We start from the raw sequence: 18,004 nt of genomic DNA, 5'->3' as shown, positions 1-18,004 counted from the left end.
AAATTATAATATATCCAATAAATAAATTATCAATATAGAATGATCCATAAATTTAAATAGATTAGAAAAATAAAGAATAAATAAATGAAAATCACAGAATTTGGAATTTTGGAAAAAAAAGCAAAAAAATAAAAAAATATCATCAATATATTTTACTTACAGCGTTCATAATACAGGTTGCAAAGGATATATTTTTTTTAACATTTTCGTACAGGCAATAACTTAGAGGAACGTAAATGTAGTTATAAACATTGACAAAAACATCAAGCATACATATAAACCAACATATAACAGTATCAAATCATAACATATATGGTGATGTGGATAATGTAAAGAAATGTAATTGAAAGTAATTCCGGTACACAATGTACCTATTTTTTGTATGATAAAAAATATTCTTCTAATATTGGAAGGCAGTGGTCCCAGCAGATATTGGCCATATGAAAAAAGTTTTTTTTTAATATTATCGTTTCTAGTGCAAGAGATTCTTTGAGGTAATTTTTAAGTCCAGTAATATTTACCTTATTTTCAAAGAAATTTGTTCTATAAATATAGAATTTTGTAAGGATTATTATTAAAATCTTTATCATATTATTTCCAAATAAAAAATGATCTATATTAATTGGAATTAATATTTGTGTTTTGGTATCGATCCAATTACAAAGTTTAATCCATAAATTTGTAATTTAATAGCATGTCCAGAATATGTGCTCAATATCTTCAATAGCGCCATAACAGAAAGTACATTTATCTGATTGTTTTATCTTAATTTTAAATAAAACGCAATTGTGCCTATGATTTTATGCACTATTTACTGGAACCAATGAAGTTTAGAACTTTTTGAGAGACATATCATGCACTTTTTTCCAATCAAATGTTTTGTTTAATCTTATTCAAGTTAAAGACAATTTATCTTCACAACTTGCACCTTTGTTTCTAAGAAAACATACATATCTTTTGGCCCTTTATTTGATTAAAAAATGTTCTTATATTATTTGGAAGAAATGGTCCATGAACTTTATAAAGATTTTTTATAGAGATATTATGTGTAAGAGAATTTTGGTATGAATAAAAAGCATCTTGTATGTATCGCAGAGTAAGTTATTTGGTGTGCCAAAACTATTTTCTCCAGGTTATAACAAGAAATAAAAATACACAAAGACACATAAAATATGCTTTTGACATTGTTCTATTGCTACGAGACAGTATTACACCTTTGAACTGTCAAAGAGAAAATAAGTGACATGCAGAAACCAAGCATAAACAACACAAGATTTTCCAAATCTCTGACACTATAAATAACAGAAGTTAAATTGAGAATAAGAAAGTATCAAAGATGCAACAACTCGAATAAAGAGCAGAAAACAGCCGAAGGCAACCAATACATACTTAACACAGCGAGAAAATCTCAAACCAGGAGGCAAGCTCAGCTGGTCCCCATTACAAAAATATGTGCTAGTTCAGTAAAAATGGTTGTCATATTAACCGTCAAAACTTATATTGTCCGTCTCTTTAACGTGCTGGAAAATTATTTGATATTGCCTTAAAAATCGAGGTTTTTGGAAAACAAGACAATAAAATTCTTGTTGTCAGAAAATCATAAGAGAAACATGTTTAATAACAATAGATCATGCGTCATTTAAATACAGACAACAAACATATTACATAGGGACTGCAGATGATCGTAATTGTCTGGTTTAAACAAAATAATATCGGTCGGATTCTTGGATCTATTATTTCATCTGCCCCTCAAATTATAGCTGCGATTTCAATAAATAACGTTGGAGGCGGACAATGCCAAAGTCGCAATCGAAACATACAAGTCGAGGAAAAATATGAAAATGCTTAAAACAATAAGAATAATTCAGTCAACAAACGCACAGAGCAAACAAAAATATGACCAACAACCACAGACACAGTATTATAATACTTAAATTTAATGCACCTGTATTATCCTTGTTAGTATGCAATTGTTTGCACCTGTCCTATGTCAGGAATCTAATGTTAGGTAGTTGTCGTTTGTCAGTTTGGTTCACAAATGTTTCTCGTTTTTTATTTAGATTAGACCGTTGATTTTTTTTTATCAAAGGCTCCGCTTTAAGGACCTTTCCGCGACCTAAATGGTTTACTTTTTTTTTATATTTTGACTTGGATGGAGATTTGTCTCATTGGCACTCATACCACACCTTCCTAAATCTATCTTTGCAATCCCGAATTTTTTATACCTTGTTTTACTTAAAAATTTATCAATTGGTGAAGAACATACGTTTTGAACATTTAGTCTAACTCTAAAAGTTACAAGCCCACCAAAAACAATATTGACCTGAAGTTGTTATATGACATATACATTATAGCAGCAATTTGTGTATGTGAGAAAAAGTGTATTCATCTTACAGGTTACCAAAATAAGCTTAAGACAACGTCAAGTGATTTTTTAACCGGAAATGTGCATTCAATGCAGCAAAAGTTCCAAGGTATTAAGTACAAAAAGGTTATCTTTTTTCTTGAAGGGTCACTTAATTTAGAGATAAGACAATTGTTATAGTAGAATAGGATTTGTTTTAATAGACAATATGTATGAAGGTAAATTTTGTGTTACCTATATATCCTTCTTTGATTAAATTTGATCTCATTTCTGTCATACTTAAAAGTAGATATGCTTCTATTTCTTGCATTTGCCTATGGAAATGAAGTAATATTTTCTATTTGTAATTCATCAACACATACTTAACTTATGTCTGTCTTCAAATCAATGTTCACGCTAAAAAGCTAAATAATATACTGTGGATTCATTTATTTTCGTGGGTACCAATTTTCGTGGATTGTTTCAAAACTGTTTTCACGTGGATATGTGATTTCGTGGTTTTGACAAAGTCTTCATACAGCCTAATAGAAAATATGTAGTTCGTTGAACATCTAAATTCGTGGTTATCCTCTACCCACGAAAACCACGAAAAATTGATATTCAACGAATAATAATGAATCCACAGTACGATATCGCATATATGGTTCTGCTCGAATGTTTTGTCAGAGTGATCGTGTTTCTGTTTTCAACTTGTATTAACATAATTTTAGTTATAATTGTCAAATGTATGCATTCAATTTGTGTTGAATTATATGACGTCACAAGTTTACAAATAAACAAATTAAAAACGTTATAAATATTATATGTAAACATTAAATGTGTGTCAAAATATATGAAATCACAAGTTTACAAATGAACAAATTAGAAACAAAGATGCCAAATTATATCAATCAAATAATCGGTATCTAGGAGAAATAATTTATTCGATGCGAGTGAGATCAGAAATGTTCAAAACCCAGTTCATGTCGTCGGACTTGATCTAACAGTGTGATAAACTATTTTTAAATGTAACCTACTTAACGGTCACGTAATCAGAACAATATACTACAGGAGCTCCCAACATGATATGATATAAAATCAGAAGAATTGACATACGTTTAACACCGTTAGACACATTTTGACAATTAATGTAAGAATTGAACGTCTTGTATAATTTTCCTGTGATATACAAACGTAAGCTTAAACGCTTAAAACTAAACATGTGATCGCATTCAAGACATTATCATTACTTCAGAATATTTAAAGAAGCTTTAATTATATCTATAAAATTTGTATGCTTCAACAATATAATTCCGAGTTAAATCAATACTTTTTGCTATTCCTGTCCGTTGTTTAAAATTTTGTTACGGAGGGCATGTGCATACATACATGTTCTTATAACCAACCCCCTGAGTCGTATAGTATTAAACTGCTGGGTTACTTTCATCGCAATTTGAAGTATTTTTTTTTTTTATAATATTGTATATGTTAAAGACATTTTAACTACACATTTATAGAAATCATATTCAATACATTTCTGCGTAAAAATGTTATCAAAGGTACCAAAATTTTTATTTAATACGTCAGACGCGCGTTTCGTCGACATAAGATTCATCAGTGACGCTCAGATCAAAATAGTTATAAAGCCAAACAAGTACAAAGTTGAAGAGCATTGAGGACCCAAAATTCCAAAAGGTGTGCCAAATACGGCTAAGGTAATCTATTCCTGGTAAAAGAAAATCCTAAGTTTTTCGAAATATTCAAAGAAAAATTGTTATTAACAAAATAAATGAATAATCATTGTACTAAATTTTTGAATTATTATAATCGAATGTCACTATTGGTTAACATTCTGAAAGGACAAAAGTCAACAACCCACATAAAAAAGATCGAAAAGTTTTAAAATATACCAGTAGGAATTATCATTCAAATTTAGAATGTCAAATTGACATATGATCTTGACATCAATTTTAAGGCCATAGGTCAGTGATTTCAGATATAAAAAAGTTCATTCACTTGTATGAATGAAATCAAATACATAAGGGGTGAACTCTAAAAGAGTGGCCGCAACACTTCCGACTAAACATTTAATCGTTTAATTTGCTCCTTATAATCAATATGTTGCCAACAGTATCTTTTCATTGTAGATAAAAGATGACAGGCACATTTCAAAATAAAAAAAATGAGCGTAACATTTAAACCTTGACCTTAATTTCCTCGAAATGGAATAAGGACTTCAGATAAAAAAAAAACTAGAGGCCTCTATAACTCATGGTGTATGAATCTGTTTAACAAAAAAAGGTTAAGAGGGAAAAAATCTCCCGTACTTAATCATTGAATTTCTTATGTGTAATATAAATAAAACATTCGTTAGAGTATATGAACAATTTGAAAAAAAACCAAGTTTGTTGATATCTTTTACGGTTTCATAGAAATAACGATAACAATTAAAAGGGACGCGGGAGACAACTCTATAAAAATAAGTGTTTGGTTACACAAGGTGAAAAGGGAAAGTGGAAAGACATCATAACGTTGCTCATAATATTAATGTTCTCAATATGATTGTTTTTCAGTTTTTGTAACGGTCATGTGTATTGGAATATTAGCTAATACAACCGGTAAGTGATGTACTTCTGAGCAGTTCAATGTCATTAATATCAGTGGATGACTGGGGAATAGACAAAATGAGGTCACAACAGGTTGTCTGCCTATGGGCAGTAAACAGTGAAATAACAAATATTGCAACGTCCAGAAAACTTTCTACAAGAAAAGTACATAAACAAATAGCAAAATTTTAAGTTTAAAGCATATCAAAAGAGAAATTATTACGGAACAAGTATTTCTTACCGTTGAAAATTGTGCATTTAACATGGTTGTACAGATGACCGTACCTATCACTTGTAAGACAGTCGGATAACATTTTAATATATTGACAATAAATGGGCAAAGCAAACAGACACTATTGGTAAAACCCTTGCAAAATGTGACGTCTGTTTGGCTGTGCGGTATGAACAAGTACACATGCAGCCACGTCCGGTCAGAATGACTCGTGTAGAGAAAGCACCAGGAGATTAACCATTGCAAAATCTGTTTTGGGAGCCCATAGACCTGTAGCAAGTCGAAATGTCTGACCCAACCAATGTACTCTCACATTTTAGTGGTAGTCACAATATATATCTCTGATGGTCTTTTATTATAGTACCTTTATCAATGTTTATAATGTATTTATTCTTTATTTGTTAATTCGTAATGAATGAAATGTTTGGCGTTGACGTTAGGCAACTTACACTCAATCAATATTCGAATATGGGGAGCAAATTTTAAAATTATAATGATGTCATTGTAAACGACTTTGTGTCCTAAAAAAGCAATGTTCATTATTATGAGCTGATAATCATATTCATCATTGAAACGTTGCTTATGTTCTGGTGCCAAAACCACTTAAAAGTAACAATTTGGTTTTGTTTTTGGGTTGTTTTATGTTCCTAAGTATTCATACATTTTTTAATTATGATTTCCTAGATGCAAGACGAAAATGTCTAAATGGTGCACAGCTTGACCAACCATTAGATACAACTACTGTAACAAAATGTGGAGAACATGAGGTATGTTTTTTCCCAATTTATTCCCAATGTCTCAAAGTTTTACTTCTGCTTTTAACACGCTTTTTCCATTCCAGACGACTTCTATAAAACGTTCTACCTATTTTATTTAGTGTATAGTTGTTCTCGTCCTGAATATGCATGAAATATTTGCCACTATGGAGAAGGGCTGGACATGGCACTTCAAGAATGGCATTCCAAAGTTCCGCGACCTCCATTATTTACAATATTTATTTTTAAGTCAAATGAAACTTCTGAGCTGTGATTCTCAAAATTACTTTTCATCAAAGACGACCGCTATTACAAGAACTAAATTGTACAGGTATTGTTCATGTGTTCACGTTCTAAACATTATATGCATGAATATTTACCACTCTATGAAGAAGGGAATTGCATGACACTATCAAAAGTGCTGGTAAATTTATTTACGGATTGATACAGAGTGTAAGCTATTATTCATTTCACTTTTTGTAAATCTCTACTTTGACTTCGGTAGATTCCGTTCATTCTTAAAAAGAATGACTTGGGGATGCAATGTAGAAATATTGTCACTCTTGTGCATCTGGACCGCAGTACAAGTCGTCTCAAAGTGGATCGTACGTTTGGCTATTGGGAAATAAAGATTTGAAGCTTCGCCAGGACGTTGTGAGGATGTTAAATTTCGTAGAGAGAGTACCATGGTGTTGCCTATTAAGAAGTCTTGGCAGAACCTTTTGTTTAGTTTGTAGGTTGCCTTAAATTTCCAATATTCAAAATACCCTCATTTTCCGACCTTCATCTAGGACGGCTTCTAATACAAGACCTCATTGATGTAATCATTGTTATGTCATTCTCGTGAAATATTTGCCTTTGACGTTAAGAAAAAAAAAATCAATCAATCTTAATGTGCTGACAAGAAACTCCATTAAAATTAAAAACCAAATGCAGGTATATCCACATCAATTTTTGAAATTATTGACGAGAAGCTACATTTGGTTAAATGTCACTGCCGGTCTCACGCTTCATTTACTCTAATTCCAAGAATATATGGTTTCTATATACTTTTGATTCTTTATTCAAGGTATGCTATGTACAGAAATACACAACCGACGATGGAGTGACTCTCTTTGATGTTGGCTGTCAAGATCCTCGGGTATGATTGTCTGTTTAGTAACGTTGCTTATACTTATAATTCAAGATTACTAAACAATAAATAGTTTAATGCAATAAAGTAAGATCCCAACTGACGCCAGCAAGTTTTGCCTTACTGTATTTTACTTTTATATTAAGTTATTTTTAATGTTTAAGGGGAGAATATATTAATCGTCTTTCGACAATGCAATGTCGTTAGATCGATTAACCAGAATCGCGTTAATGAATGCACACACATTTACAAATTCATATTTTAGGGTTTTTGTCAATATTCAGCATTTTGATGCTTGGATGAATTGGTGTTTTTTTAATTTGAATTTTGCTGTTGTAACGCCATTTCTGAGCATCGCTTGTGGACTATTGCGCGGCGGCTAGTTTTTATAGGTAGAGGAAGCCGGAGTGCAAGGAGAAAACCACCAACCTTCGATTCGAAAACTGACAATCTTAGTCAATTAAGATTTGAGTCAAGTGCACCTGGATGAGCAGGGTCCTAACTCCAGTGTTGACTGGTTAGTGATTATAGTAACTTCTTGGACCACTCGGCCACTAATCCCGCTGCTTGGATGATAAGGAAAATTATTGACCAAATTTCAATTTTCATAGAAAAAGCAGACAGGAAACCATACAGCCTTCAACACTGAAAAAACATATACTGTATAGTTGGATATCAAAGGTCACACAATGATCGCTGTAAAACAATTATACGATTTAAATTGAATTTTATCGACTCATGTATAAGCAATACTCATATTTTTGATAAATGACTTCATTTTTTAATAGTATCTTCATCATTCGTAGAGTATGGGACGATTTACTTTACGAAATCTGGTTAGTCACTAACAATAACATAATTTAAACAAACACACATTTTTATGTTTTCTTTTTTTTTATTTAGTATGTTCTTTATTTCAGTTATGTGCAGCAAGTAGTAACCCACAACCAGTAGGGAGACGATATGTAAATGGAAGCAAACGTGACGTCACTATTGTTTGCCATCAATGTTGTGACAACAAGGATTTGTGTAATATTGATGGACATTGTGGGTCTATCAGTATGTTCATTTGGCAGGTTTTGAATTGAAGCGAAGGGGCCCATTTAAAACAATGACGACAGTTTGCATTCTTTAACAACCAGATAAATTCAAAAACATAAAATTACTCAAAATTTGTTTTCACAATGAAGAATCAATTCATCAGTATATTGTTACCCTCTTAATATAAATGGTCTAAGTAGGCACACTATCAATTCTTTAATTGTTACTGTATTTGCGACTTCAGGAAGCGAATTAATTTAGCTACAGCTGTTACATGTAGTTACTTTCTTTCGCTTAGAAAAAACAAATCAAATCTGCTGCAAAGTACTAGGTCCAATAACACCCCTATTTGACCCCAAAATATAGCAGTTTTACAAAATTGTAAAAATGTAAATTTTTAGTTATTTATTGGAGCGAAAACTGCTTCTGTAATATAAATATGGGCTGTTTTTGACAATACAGTGCACATATATCGGCTATACTGCAACTTCAAGTCATGTTAAATTACTGAAATATTAACAATTTTAGCATTTTAGTTTAATTTTAGACGCTTTCCGTCTAAAATGAAAATGGCCGCATTTGTGTTCATTCATAATATTGAAATGTAAGTTGTTTTTGATGATAATATATAACATATATAAAGGTTGAGGATGAACACGGATGCTGCCACTTTCATTTTTTGCAAAAACCATCTGAAAAGTGGCATGTTTTGGCATGTTTGATAGTTTTTTCATATTTAAGCTTGAATCGGAGCATTTTAAATGACTAAACCAGTTAAAATCTGGTACATTAATTAATTGACTCGACTGAAATAGACACTAAAGTGTTTAAAAAGTGTCCAAAATCTTTCGTCAGATGAACCTGAAATTTGAGGCCAAAATTGGCCCTTACCGGACCTACTCCTTTTCATTAGGATTCATTAAGTCTACCATGTCTACATCAGCTATAGATATTTTGAGTCGTAAACGTAGGATCTGATAAACATCTCAGAGTTTTGCATGGCAACGCATATATATTCCCTTGAAAAACAAAGGTTTTTTAATCCGTAATCAGACATTTTTTCAATATATAAAAAACGAAGTCAAAATATCTCTTGTTGCAAAAGCTGAAAATTTAATCTGTTTCCCCTTGAACATGTTGAATATATGATATGTTTATGTACATTGTACGTGCTTCGGTGAAAAAAATCAACCGAACCGAGTTACATTCAAACCTGATCTGTAACATATCCAGGTGAAAACATATACCAAATATCAAGCAATATGACAAAATGTAGAAAGATAATTCAACGAACAGACAGATGGAGTCCATATCAAAATAATACTAAAAAATGAAGCGTCAACATGTATTAGTGAAAGAATCCTAGATACAACTTAATGACGTGTGTGATTACTTTCTTCCATGTTTGCAATCTCTTCAATTACGTATGAAACATTATTATATTCTACATATACAAATTGCACGTACTATACCCTAAAGTTTTTATAGAATTTAACCCTCCTACTGGACAAAAGCTGTGTTACCAATGTCATAAGGCAGGAAGCCCTGATGAATGTACCAACATAGGTCTATGTGACCAGGACAACGTATGTACAATATATAAGTGAAAACGCTCATTCTAGTAGAAAAAGAAATTGACGAATTTAACGTAATTGAAAAAAATCAAACAAATTAAAAACCATTGTCTTGCAAGTATATTTTGATGTCTTTGTCTTCACAAAACTGGTTTAAAATAGGATATATGCTTTAAAACGACATATAGCAAAACGCGAATATTACTTGCGTCTCTGTTTTATAAATTATGTATTGCCGAAGTTCCATTTAGTTTATAGATTACCGGTTTTAACTAAGTTTGTATGTTGCCGAAACACAAAGAACTGACAGACATCGATACAACCGGCATTCTATGAAAGTAACGAATAAAGATAAAATTAACGCTTGTTTACCTTTGCGAAGCACATTTTTGGAACACTGAACCTAGACATTGTTAAGACTAAACGTGTAAAAAGCTCGCTGATCAAACTGATATCGACTGACGATCTCGACTATGTTAATTTATATGTATACTTTATTCAATTTATGAATAAGAAGATGTTGTATGATTGCCAATGAGACAACCGTCCACAAAAGACCAACATGACACGGAAATTAACAATTATAGGTCACCGTATGGCCTTCAACAATTAGCAAAGCCCATACCGCATAGTCAGCTATAAAAGGTCCCGAAATTACAATGTAAAACAATTCAAACGAGAAAACTAACGGCCTTATTTATATATAAAAAAAATGAACTAAAAACAAATATGTAACACATAAACAAACGACAACAACTAAATTACAGGCTCCATCGATAGTTTTTGTCAAATGGGCTTTATCGCTTACAAAAAAAAGGAAACAACAAATTCAGCCATGTTGACATTTTTACGGTATTATCTTAATTTGTGTTAATGTCCCGCCGCAACGGACGGGCTAAATTTGTTACCATTGTTCGTCTGTACTTACTAACGTCCCACAATTATTTTGCTTAAACCAAAAGGGACCTCTTAAACTTATTTACAATGTTTCTTACCATAACACACAAATCAAGTTGAAATCGGGTGGTGTTACTTGTACAGTTCTCTAGTCAAGTCCACTCATAACGTTTACGCAAGTAAAGGCGTCATCTGTGTCTCATTAACACATTCCCAATATATTTTGTATCTTTAATGTTCCAAGGTAATATGCAAAAATGAGAACGATCGGTAAAATCCTCCTGTTCTGCAAAAAGGTTTGCCTTATTGGCATGTGGGATCATACACTATGTAACAAATATACATTCCGTACTTTCTAAACATGCGTCAATAAAACTAGTGGTCTATCAAAGTGATGGAATCTTCAATATAAAGAACCTACTTCCGGTGGTCTATCAGAAAAAAAGAGCCAACAAATTACACGTTGATAGCTTTTAATTTGCTTGATTTCTATATTGGTTTTTGTTACTTTCCTAATCTGTTGTACGGCCGAAACGTTTCAAATTTTCCTCAAATATGTGCTGTTTTGGAAAGGGATACCCCATTACTAACTGAGTATTATAATACTTACCCTATATTAACCAAAGTCATATTAAATATACACGGCCTTCACGTGATTGTTTTTGACCAATGCTTTTCTTAGAAATGTATTGGTGGTAAGATAAATGTGATTATTGATACAAGACACCGACAATAATTATATATAAAAGGCTACATACAGTTTTCAGCAACAAATATGTGGCTATCCATAATATCATAAAAATCTTGAGTCTATAAAAATTGTTACTTTCTTTTAACATACACAATACAAGATCGTCCACCACAAATTATTATCCAAATAACAGTGAAGCATCGAAATATCTAACAGGACAACTACTGACGATGAGCATGCTCATTGAAGTATTGTGTTACGAATTATGATTGAGAATCATTAAATACTATTTATTGTTACGATCGAAGATTATAGGTAAATTTTTTTTTTATATTTTGGCAGTTTATGGATGTATTTAAAATATTTGTTTAAATGTTCAGGATGCTATAGGACAATGTTTATAAATTCTATTCATTATCTGCGTAATTATTTTATTTACCGCTGATATGTATCTCTTCTTTTCGTTTTAGTCTTGTTCCATTAACAAAGAAACAAATATCCTTGGTGTATCAAAATGGACGAGCGGCTGTTCACGTCATGTGGTAAATTACAATTAATCACAATTTCCAAAAAAAATCGTCCTTATGAATAATAACAAACAACAAAGAACTAAACTTTTCAGACTTTATTATTACCGGAAGTAGTTATTTGGTGAATATAGTGTTTACTATGCATTAAAATAATAACAAACACCAAAGAACTAATTTTGTCAGAGTTTATTATTACCGGAAGTAGTTATTTTGTGAATATAGTGTTTACTATGCATTAAAATAATAACAAACACCAAAAGACCTAAACTTTTCATAGTTTATTATTACCGGAAGTAGTTATTTGGTGAATATAGTGTTTACTATGCATTGAAAAAAATCAGTCAGTCATATTGTTGATTTCCTAATTGAAATGGACTGACATCATGTTACATAAAAGGTAATTTTGAAGTACGTAAGGGAGCTACCATTTGATTTTTAGGGGGAGGGGGGGGGGGGGGGGGGGGGTGCTAGGATGAAATTTGAAAAAAATAGGCAGGACAGGAGTTTTTAGTAAAAAAAAGGCAGGATGTGACACTTGCAAAAAAAAAGTCAGGACGACAATTTAGGTAAAAGAAAGTCAGGATAAACTAAAAAAAAAAGGCAGGACCGATTAAAGTGAAAAATAAAAAGGCAGGACAGAGATTACAGCTAAAAAAATGCAGGACAAAATTTTTCATCCTAGCCCCCCCCCCCAATAATTATGATAAATCATAGATCTTTTTATATCCATGTAAACACAAAATTGGGATCCCAAAAATTGCATTTGTTGATTGAGTTTTACTCATCGTTAAGAATTATGTACCCTTGTGTGGATTCAATGATTAATATATGGAGTATTTATAGAAAATCCACAGCATTTATCCTTCTACACTCATATTTTGGCAATTTCATGACTGATAGATATAAAATTATTGCATGCAGTGGTAGCTAGCATTGATTTCCTCAAAACGAGTTTATTAATGTAGCTATTAGTTACAAATTAAAATATGGACCAAATCAAGTTCACCTTTTAGGGTGCGCTCGACTTTATTGACTCAAGACGAGGTATTTTTGGAATTTACAGGTTGCTTAGAACTTCATATCAGCACATCATAAACAAGCAATTGAGTAATATATGTTTCAAATTTTATAACAAAAATCTCCGTATTAAAGGCTGTGGATTTTCTATAAAAATCTTGGTTTATTTGCCAAAAAGTACTCTTTTTCTATTAAATGCAATGAAACAATAAATAATAATGCTTTGCATCAAGTTTCCCCTTCGTATATGTACAAAATGGCCTTTCTTTATTATTCATTACATCTGTAGTTTTGATACAATAGAAGTTTGAAAAATTCGTACAAAAATGGCTACAGAAGGGGTCATCAACCATTAAAGTACATACAATGTATACCAGTCCGTGTAATGGAACAACCTATTAATTTTTTTCTATTTTTTAAATGGAGGAATCAACGTGTGAAATGGGTGTAGAAAGTTGGGTGTTGACATGAATATCAATTATGTGGTCATTTTTATAAATTTCCTGTTTACAAAACTTTAAATTTTTCGAAAAACTAAGGATTTTCTTTTCTAAGGAATAGATTACCTTAGCCGTATTTGGTACAAATTTTTGAAATCTTGAATCCTCAATGCTCTTTCAGTTTGTACTTGTTTGGCTTTATACCTATTTTGATATGAGCGTCACTGATGAGTCTTATGTAGACGAAACGTGCGTCTGGCGTACTAAATTATAATCCTGGAACTTTTGATAACTATTTACCTCAGTTTGGCAGTGCACAATGTACAATTATGCAGCTTACATTTTGTTTAAAGCAATTCAAAGTGATTTTGATTGACCAAAATAATTTCTACCAGTCATTTGAGAAGTCAGTAGAGAAACGTACCAACACACACATTCGAATACCGGAAAACTATGATGAAAGCAAATACAAATAATTATATGGTGTATGGATAGGAGTTCCCACTGTTTTCAATTTTAAATAATTACGATATTACTAAACAAAGTTGCTGAAGAGCAACAGAAAAACAATTGCAAAAACATATTATATTATTAATCAAGCAAAACAACTTAAACGAATAACAGACATTAGGCCGATCGATTTCCTAAATTCAGCCATAGTTTTGTCTGTCTTCTCCTAATATTTTAAGCGCAATACTGACTCTTTGTGACCGATTATATAATCAGAACTAATTTTTGATTATATAGTTATTAAAATATTGGTTCCTTTCTTAAATGAAAGCGAGTGATCATGAGTATACTTTACGGAAATGCGATTTATATAATACTTATGAAACTTATAAAACGATTCTTTTTCAGCAATGTAGTGCGACAATTGGGTCAAAGTATTGTTGTAATTCCAGTCTTTGTAATAATTTATGTCATACAGCAACATCAGTAGTTAAACGGAGTGAGTATATCCGTCCATATTGATTGAATATGTTTTTTTTTCTTGATATCGTTGATGTTCATCCATCAAGTTGTTATTGTTTAAATTAATTTAGACCAAATGTAGAATAGCATTATCAAAAAATAAATACTACTCACAAAGATCGCAAGGATGGGTGAACATATAATATATGTTATATTTACTAGATAATAAAATAGAAAATAAAAGTTTGGGATATGTCCATGAGACCATACAGTAAACAACAGCCGAACTAGCAGTGTTATAGATCAATACTATACAATAAAAAAAATATTAAATTTGGGTCGCTTTATTTCCATTATGATTAATAATAAAGGCACGTTTGTCAGCAATGTGTGCAGTAACATTAAATTTCAACTTAATTTATTTGAAATATGGTGCCTATTAAACTATTAAAGGTATTCTGTACTGTTCGTAACATGTATAGGATGCACGTATAATGCAAATAGATATAAGGGATACATTAATTACTGCGCAACTCGTAGACGTTTAGTGGAAAGAGTGAGAAGCGTATGAACAAAAATCAGTACCAATGTATATATAAACTCATAATTGGACAGAAACTATTAAATAGATTTTTCAGTTTGTTTTGGCACGTTAGTTTTTATTTAAACAAACTGTCATTCTATAAAATTTAGAATGGAAATTGTGTAATGTGTCAAAAAGACTACTACTATCCGACCAAACAGTTGAATACATGTAGCCGAAAGTCAGTAATGGGTCCCCAAAACAGCGAGAAGATTCCACAGCCGGAGGAGTGTTTTAGCTGGTCCCAAAAAGCTATTAAAGTCCCTAAAATTTTTGTTGCAATTCATTGTTTGCTTTTTATGCTTCGAAATGTCTACACGTCTATTGCATTCATGTTTTGCATTACAATTCGTGTATTGCGTGTATTTTGATGGCTGTTCTAGAAAGTGGTGTTTTGAGGTCAAAATTTTCGAAACTAAGTGTGCACTGGTTTTACCTATGTTTAACAAACTTATTTATTACAGGTTGCCCTTCAAATTGGATTTCTTGGTGTAACAAATGCCTATTGTTTTCTTCTGTGGACAAATCCTGGATGGATGCAGAGGTATATTAAATGACAATATATCTTATCTATGTTTCCCATGAAGAAATATTTATTCATTATAGATTGGATTTAAATTGGATTTCGTGGTGTACCAAATGCCTATTGTTTTCTTCTGTTGACAAATCAAGGGTTGATGCAGAGTTATTTAAGTGACAATATGTTAAGTGATTTGATTTTGCCATGTGATTATAGACATTCCGATTAGATTTTCCTCTGAGTTCAGTATTTTTGTGATTTTACTTTTTGCTTCACTCACAATTTAAAACAAACTTTAACATTTTAGCCTTGAGCCAAGGCTCCATGTTGAAGACCGTACCTTGACCTATAAAGGTTTACTTTTAAAAAATTGTTACGTGGCTGGAGAGTTGTCTCATTGGCACTCATACCACATATTCCTATGTCTATTGTCTATACCATCAGAAAATGGAAATATCGGATTCATTTTGAATAGACTGTTTTGAATGGCAATGAAAACATAATACGAAATTCATAATCAAATTACCATTGATTGGTATATATTTCAAAGCTGTTTTACATTATAATACATATTGGATAACAATGGTTACAAAACATATTTTGGTAACTCTTAGCTATATGTTAGTCAAGAACCGCTAAGCAATTTAACTTTTGGCATTTTAGTGAGAATTAAGTACTATGTTCATTTATGCATAATAACGGATACTGCTGAACAAATTTTATAAATCTATTTTATTAGTGAAAGTGAAATAGTTAAATAATGAATCACTTCTAGCTGTCAGCATGGTTCAATTTTGTCAATCTAAGCTCAGAAACATTGATGATACAGTTAAAGACGATGATTAATATAAATTTTTAATCTGAAATATGAAACAGACCAAAGCAAATCCAATGGCACGAATTCCCTTTCTATTTTCATGTATATTTATGTTTAAAAAACTTGTATGACAATTGGAGGTGTTCAAAGGTCAACTCTATAGATACTAAGATTTTGTCAAAACCCACATAAAGATGTACACACTTAACAAAGCTATATATTCTCGAGCCTAAGCCTTGTAAATTGCTTATATTAAACTGTTTTAAAATTTGGATAAATGTTATACATTTTTATAAATCAAATATAAGACTCTGAGTAAAATCGGTGTGCATCAATTTGACAGCTAGTGCGTTTTAACTTGATAAAGACGAAACGTCAAGTTAGTATAAAAAAAATGGGGGAACTCCATAATCGCAACGCTACAAAAATGAATGCGTCGAATGCGAATAATAAAACACAATATTACTGTAACACAATGATTAATTCTGGGCTGTTCTTTTTCCTAAAATGGTTTGTGACTTCCCTACAGAGATACTGTAACAGTTTGCATGGACATTTAGTTGAGCTAAAGGATTCTGCTACCAACACATTTGTCAAAGATCATTTGAAAGCGATGAATGGTAAGCTATCAATACTTTTTATGATCGATAACGATACTTGCCTCTCAGACGGTCACATGAGAGGTTTGGCGCTATAACACCAGGTTCAATTCACCTTATTCTATATTTGAGAATGTCTGTAACAGGTCAGGTATATGGCAGTTGTTGTCCATTCGTTTGATGGATTTTACAATTTGATTAGGAACTTTCCGTTTTGAATTTTCCTCGGAGTTCAGTATTTTTCTTATTTCAATTTTTATTGATAAAATGAAATGAAATGGTCATTTCAGTGATTTGAAATAAGTTATAAGATATAATTTTAAGATTGGTGTAATGTACTACAGTTTATTCAGGGTGCGTATACAGCTGTATATATCTTTTTGTAGTTATCACGTTCATAAAAAAAGTTGATCTTTTTGTAAAATAAGCTGTTTCAATATTTCAGCTAACTCAACTGTTACGAATGTTTGATTAAAATCATAAAAACATACACTAATTTTTAAATAAAAAAGGATGTATATTGATAACTAACTGTTTGAATAACAAAATAACAAATATTAGTATTAAAACCTTTTATTCAATTTTTTGAAGGCAATAATCATGTATACTTTGTTGGAGCCACTGATTTGGCTAAAGAGGGCAGTTGGATTTGGCATAAAAGTAATACACATGCAACATTTTTTGATTGGGGAGTGGATCAAATACCATTCGTTGCCAATCATCATGAAAATTGTTTAACATTAGACTTCCATGAAAACTTCGTATGGCACGACTACCCATGTCAAGACAAGTTACACTTTATTTGTGAAAAATAAAACATGAGCATAAATAGCTTGCTGTTTTGAATTATAATGCATATCCTACATTGTTGTTCATATTTATGAACCAAACAGGTGATTTGGGTTGACATATGGTCACTTACAGTCTTATTCCTAACGACGTAAAACCCAAGATACATTATGACGTTTGTTTGATTATGCGAGTTGTGCAAGTTCGCAGATACGTCCGATCAATTTTTAGTGTCTGTTTTTTCTGTGCAAGTTGTCTGCTACGTTCAATCGGAACAGTGTGATATCCAGTTAACAAACACAAAAAAAATTCACTATTCGTATGATAGATTCGAGAAAGCCAATAAACCTTGTCACGCCATACTTTGAAATTACATATGTCTCGAACATTTAAATTCTTGGTTTTCCTATACCAAACAGTATGTGATATAGGTTTGACTATTTTTTGAAGGCCGTACGATGACTAATAGTTGTTAATTTCTGTGTCAGATGGTCACTTGTGGAGAGTTGTCTCATTTGCAATCGT

The 18,004-nt window shown here is 31.6% G+C and overlaps 1 protein-coding gene across 1 annotated transcript; it reads left to right on the top strand.

Moving 5' to 3' along the window:
• Positions 1-2,503: 2,503 nt before the first annotated feature.
• LOC139496168 (uncharacterized) lies at positions 2,504-17,519 on the top strand. The gene is made up of 11 exons (XM_071284634.1): positions 2,504-2,583; positions 4,918-4,962; positions 5,867-5,949; positions 7,007-7,078; positions 7,990-8,128; positions 9,599-9,696; positions 11,743-11,814; positions 14,118-14,208; positions 15,219-15,298; positions 16,621-16,711; positions 17,282-17,519. Exons 1-11 carry the CDS (start codon positions 2,574-2,576, stop codon positions 17,503-17,505), a joined length of 1,005 nt encoding a protein of 334 aa, XP_071140735.1. The 5' UTR covers positions 2,504-2,573; the 3' UTR covers positions 17,506-17,519.
• The last annotated feature ends 485 nt before the right edge of the window (positions 17,520-18,004 follow it).

The sequence above is a fragment of the Mytilus edulis genome, chromosome 11 (assembly GCF_963676685.1).
Source record: "Mytilus edulis chromosome 11, xbMytEdul2.2, whole genome shotgun sequence".
Classification (NCBI taxonomy): Eukaryota; Metazoa; Mollusca; class Bivalvia; order Mytilida; family Mytilidae; genus Mytilus; species Mytilus edulis.
The sequence above is the reverse complement of the archived record's forward strand: the minus strand, read 5'-3'. Positions and strand labels throughout refer to the sequence as shown.

What these genes read in the sequence shown, in the direction of transcription:
- LOC139496168 (XM_071284634.1), top strand. An exon ending in AACATCAGTAGTTAAACGGA is followed by an intron (nt 14,209 to 15,218) that starts GTGAGTATATCC and finishes TATTTATTACAG; the next exon opens with GTTGCCCTTCAAATTGGATT. An exon ending in AATCCTGGATGGATGCAGAG is followed by an intron (nt 15,299 to 16,620) that starts GTATATTAAATG and finishes ACTTCCCTACAG; the next exon opens with AGATACTGTAACAGTTTGCA.